Below are 5,277 nucleotides of genomic sequence, written 5' to 3'. Positions count from 1 at the left end.
AAAATTATTTCGATTATTATTTATTATTATATAATTTAATTTTATATGAAAATTATTTAATTAAAACTTTATTTTAAACAAATATTCTGAACTGATTTCGCGACACGATAATGTCACGAAAATTACTGAAATAATGTTGCTAACAATTGAATGCTGTGCGTTAGAAAAGAAACTTAGAAAGACTTCAGACTTGATAGAAAGAAAAAGTGAGATAGTAATATTCGAAATCGAATGTTACATTTATGTGCTATGTTGCAACACAAGGAATCTCGTTAACTCCAAGTTAACGGGCAGAAATGGGCGTAAATATCGGCAACGTCGAATGCCATTCCATTCCCTCAAATGGATCAAACGTATCCACCGTAATACCTCGCGTTTCCTCTATTTAACCTGACCGATTGATATACGTTCTGCTCCCAAGCAGAAATTATATATCTCTGAACAACGGACGAATCCTACGTTAAAGCGCGAATCAAGATTAATAAGGGAATGAAATACATGAATGTGACTTCGAGAAACTTGAAGAAATTTTTTCTTTTTTTCATTTTTCACAATAATGCAGGATTCGTTTTGATTTTTTTTCGCAGGTTGATCTTCGACACATCGACGAAATTCGTGGTAGCAATGTCGTCGACATCGGCGTTGATCTGTCCGAGTTTTACACTTCCGTCGAGTGGGACATCCTCGAAGTCCCAGCCGTGCGGTAAGCAATTATTCCTCTCCAATTATTCTTTTTATTTTAAATACTTTACTGTCTATTCAGCTTTTAGCTTTTGTCTGGCTTTTAACGACCCAGTGAAGAAGCCAGAAAACAGGATAAAATTCTTGATATCGAGCGAGTATTTGAACGAATTGGGTGGAGAAAATTTCTCCTCGCTTTTCAAATTTTTCCCCCAATTCGAGTCGAATCGAGTCGAGAAATTTTTACGAATATATATTTGCTGTTTTTCTTTAAGCGATCTAATTATGGAAACGATTTCATTTGCAGAAATGAAAAATTTTACACGTGTTGCGACGAGCCCTACCTCGACATCACGTTCAACATCACCATGAGACGGAAGACTCTATTTTACACCGTCAATCTTATAATACCGTGTATGGGTATCTCGTTTCTCACGGTGTTGGTCTTCTATCTGCCAAGCGACAGTGGCGAGAAGGTGAGAAAAGTTGCTTTTATCAAATCATCCATTTTATAATATTCTTTTTTCTTTCTTTTCTTTTAAGTTTTCGCTTAATAACCTCTTCGAATACTAAAAATCGTAAACTAATTTTCCTCCTCTTCGTTAACTTTCGATTGTAGAAATTCCCGATCGAAGGATTGATTCAGGTTTTTGAAACAGGTTAACCCTTTGCACTCTAGGCTTTTCTCGCTCGGCCGAATCGTTCGGTGAATTTCTTAACTAACTTAAAATGATTTCACGCGCGAATCAACGTATACAATTTTTGAATTTATTTTATGAATCTTTATGTGATTAATGAAAGAAAATTGTCGAATATTAAAGTTTATATCGTTGTTTTGAGCAATATTTTAATAATAACGTAATTATCAATTACGTATTCTCGCATTCACTTCTATTATTCTTATTTTTCATCTTCTTATACTCTATTTTCCTTCTCTCTATCAATTTCTTAACAAATAGATAATTTTATTATTCAAAAACTCATCTTGAACTAATATTCCAATAACATACTCTCACATTCACCATGTATTATTCTTATTTTTCACCTTTTCTTACTACATTTGTATTTTCATCGCTATTCCCTCTATCATCAATTTCTTATAATAACGAATTATAATATTTTTAATATCATATTTATAATATAATTTTAATATAATAATTATAATATATATATTATTTTATATTATTAATAATATAAAATTCATTTTGACCTAATATCCCAACAAGTGTTCTCACATTCACCATTTATTATTCGTCTTCTCTTATTCTCTATTTTCATCGTTATTTTCCTTCTCTCTATCAATTTATATATATATATTAGTATATATTAATAAATAATATATAAAATAATAATAATAATATATTAATAAATAGAAATAATTTCGTTATTCAATAATGAAAAATCACTCATCCTCGCTCGAACTAATTTCATTTTACCATATTCCATGCTTACAAAACTCGAAAACTTTGAAAATAATATGTCTATTCCCACTGACCGTTAAACTCGTTAAACCAACAAAGTAATTCGATCCGCGATGTAATTTGAGATCTAACCATTCGACAGTATATTATTGTACGCTTCGCAAGAGTACACGTAAACAGGTTAGGAATCTATTCTATACGAAGCGATATTTCGAAAGAATCGAACGTAAATAAATATCGTCGTCATTCGAATTGCCGCATCAAAGCTGTGAGTTGATGGCTGATTCGAACGCGAAGAATTAATCGACGGTTGACAATTTGTCGGGATTCTAAGTTGCATGAAATACGATTGGGCCTCTCCCCCCTCCCCCGATTTACGGAGAGGAAAAGTTAGTGGCGAGGATTTAATATAAGAGTCGCGAAAAAAGAAGGTGGGCGTCGCGAAAGTATATCGATAAATTTCGTCGCCGTGCCGCGGCCAATTCGAGAGGAAAGTAAAGCCAATAAAGGATATTAAATTCGTCGCCGCATCCCGTCGTTTCACGTGACGGGATAAAACGGACGGAGAAGGAGCGCCTCCATTCTTCTGCCTTTTCTTCCGCACGAAAATGGAGGAATTCTCTTGGAATTTTCTTAAATTCCTCCCCTCTCTATATTATCGAAGCTTTATTATATCAAAGCCTATGTCCTTTTTTTTTTCAGAAATCCTTCAATATCAAATAATCCAGAAGATAAATTAACGAGCGATAAAGATATTCCTTTATTCAGAAAAATTCCGCCGAACAGAAAGGACGACGAAATCGTGTTTGGAAAGAGTGTTATTTCGAAAAAGAATGGAAAGCTGTGGCTTTTACTGTATATAAAAAAAAAAAAAGAAAGAAAGAAACAAGCTTTCAAGTTTCTCTAAGCACAGCTAATCTAAATAAACAATATAATATTAAAATAATAAATAAACGAATTATTAACAAAATTTCTTTAATTAAATTTAATGACTGGAGACATCGATGAACATTATTAACATATATAAATGATTGTATAAAATTAATTAAATTAAAATTAATCCCTTAATTATAAATATTAAACGATTGTTTATTAGTTTATAAATTATATATAACGAAAAAAAAGTAATCCCGAAGATCTTAATCCATTAAAAATTATTATTAAATAACCACCAATTAATCCTAATTTTATAAATGTTACTATTCTTATAATTATTAATCCTATACATTGATAAAATTGCAATAAAATTGATTTTATTGATATATTAATCTTAAGATTAAAATGAATCAATAATAATTAAAATTTTATTCAAACAATTCAAATCTAATTGTAAAATGCAAAATCAAAAAAATATTACACGTTGTATAATATTTACATTAATGCGCGTCGTGCGAGATCTCGGTCTGTGTTCGAGCAGAATCCCGGGTGGAGAGGGTCAAATATCAAAATCCATGGTCGGAATGCAAACCTCTAAATGCCGTTCGGCCTCCATTCCTCGTAGACTCTTGACCTCGAGCCGATACCCACTTGACGCCGTGCGCGCCTCTATAATTCAGTCGTATTGTTCTGGCTCGAAACAGCCGGGCAAAATGGTAAAGGGAGAAACTGGTCGAGGGAGGAGGAGAGAGGGTGATGAAAAAAAAAAAAAGAAAAAGAGAGAAAGAAAGAAAAAAATTGGGAGAAGGTCAGATGTCAGCGTGCCATCCGCAGCCGTTTGCCTCTCCCGATTTCATTCACTTGAAAAGGACAAGATCGAGACTTATTTATTGCCCTCTTGCTTAAATAAATTATTTTTTAATTTACTGTTTCGTTTTGAATTTATCATTATCCATTTGTTGAACGCTATTTGTGCAAGAATAAATTTCTCAATATAAATTTTCTAAAACGTATGTAAAACACATTACAGGATGAATCTCGTTTAAAAAGAGGCAGTTGGATTCGCAGTTCAGAACCGCGAATCTGCCTAGTTACTTTGGACGAAAATGCTACCAAAAGAACGAAACAATAGCTCCCTCGAATCGGGCTTTGTTCTTCCAAGTTTGCCTACTGATTTGAAACCTACACCTACATCTATCGGTGAAATAACCGAGAGTCACATTCATCCTCGAGTGTATCGCGTGTTGCGATTGTGTACGTTGTATTGGCTATCGTGTGTCTGGAAACTTGGGATTCGTTTTTGGTTAGAAACGATGATCTATCTACGTGAACGTAGATTCGTTGATGTAGCGATTACGTGTTACGTGCGCTGTGTGCTTGAATTATTTTTTTATTCTAATCGATATCTGATTGGGATGGGTTCGAGATTTACGTGTTTCGATGAATTTTGAACATGAACGTTATCCGGATGGATCTTGTTGTTGTGACGATCGTGGTTTGTTCAAGCATATTCTTGAAAAAAGTTTGAATTAAAATTGGAACGTTGTCTTTTGTTTGATCTTCCTTCTTTCTTTATTTTTCTAAAATTTTTCTATAATAATTTTTTTTATATTCACTTGACTTGTCTTTTTTAGAAAACATGTTTTTTTTCATCTCTTCCTTTGAAAATAATATTAATTGAATTACATATAAGTGAAGACGTGTTTCACCGCCTTAATTTCAGGTCAGCCTATCAATTTCAATTCTACTGTCGCTGACTGTGTTCTTCCTTCTGCTGGCCGAAATTATCCCGCCCACATCGCTCGTAGTACCGCTTCTTGGTAAATTCGTCCTTTTCACCATGATCCTAGACACTTTCAGGTATCGACAAATTTATTTAAATTTTTTTTTTTGAATTATTAAATTGTAAAATTATTTTCAATAGAGTTAAATTAAATTAAATTAAGATGGAAGGGAAATTTTAAATTAGAAATCTTCAAATATTAGTTTATTATTGAACGATAATTATAATTATAATATAACGTGTAAAACGCTTCGTTTTCAGTATATGCGTAACCGTGGTAGTCCTCAATGTTCACTTCCGGTCGCCACAGACGCACGTGATGGCACCATGGGTCCGTCGTGTTTTTATTCATGTTCTGCCAAGACTACTGGTGATGCGCAGGTATAATACGCCTTCGAAGAGATCCGATTATGATTCCAGGCAAGATATGATTCTATCGAGCATTTGGACCAACCGTTGAGTCTATGCCAACCAGCATTAGAACGTTCATTAGTGGCCTCGCACGTGACATTAGTG

At 33.4% G+C, this 5,277-nt stretch overlaps 1 protein-coding gene across 9 annotated transcripts in view; it reads left to right on the top strand.

Moving 5' to 3' along the window:
• The window catches only part of LOC102671321 (acetylcholine receptor subunit alpha-like), an 83,609-nt gene that overhangs the window by 71,815 nt on the left and 6,517 nt on the right, over positions 1-5,277 (top strand). For 5 of the 9 annotated variants that reach the window (XM_031511663.1, XM_031511658.1, XM_031511660.1 and 2 more), the window contains 4 exons: positions 588-703; positions 989-1,157; positions 4,702-4,838; positions 5,023-5,181. In XM_031511663.1, coding sequence (XP_031367523.1) covers positions 588-703; positions 989-1,157; positions 4,702-4,838; positions 5,023-5,181 — 581 coding nt within the window. The remainder of the gene's footprint in view (positions 1-587; positions 704-988; positions 1,158-4,701; positions 4,839-5,022; positions 5,182-5,277) is intronic. The other 4 variants (XM_031511664.1, XM_031511661.1, XM_031511657.1 and 1 more) reach the window with 2 other exon arrangements.

The sequence above is a fragment of the Apis dorsata genome, unplaced genomic scaffold (assembly GCF_000469605.1).
Source record: "Apis dorsata unplaced genomic scaffold, Apis dorsata 1.3 scaffold_341, whole genome shotgun sequence".
NCBI classification, from domain to species: domain Eukaryota; kingdom Metazoa; phylum Arthropoda; class Insecta; order Hymenoptera; family Apidae; genus Apis; species Apis dorsata.
The sequence above is the reverse complement of the archived record's forward strand: the minus strand, read 5'-3'. Positions and strand labels throughout refer to the sequence as shown.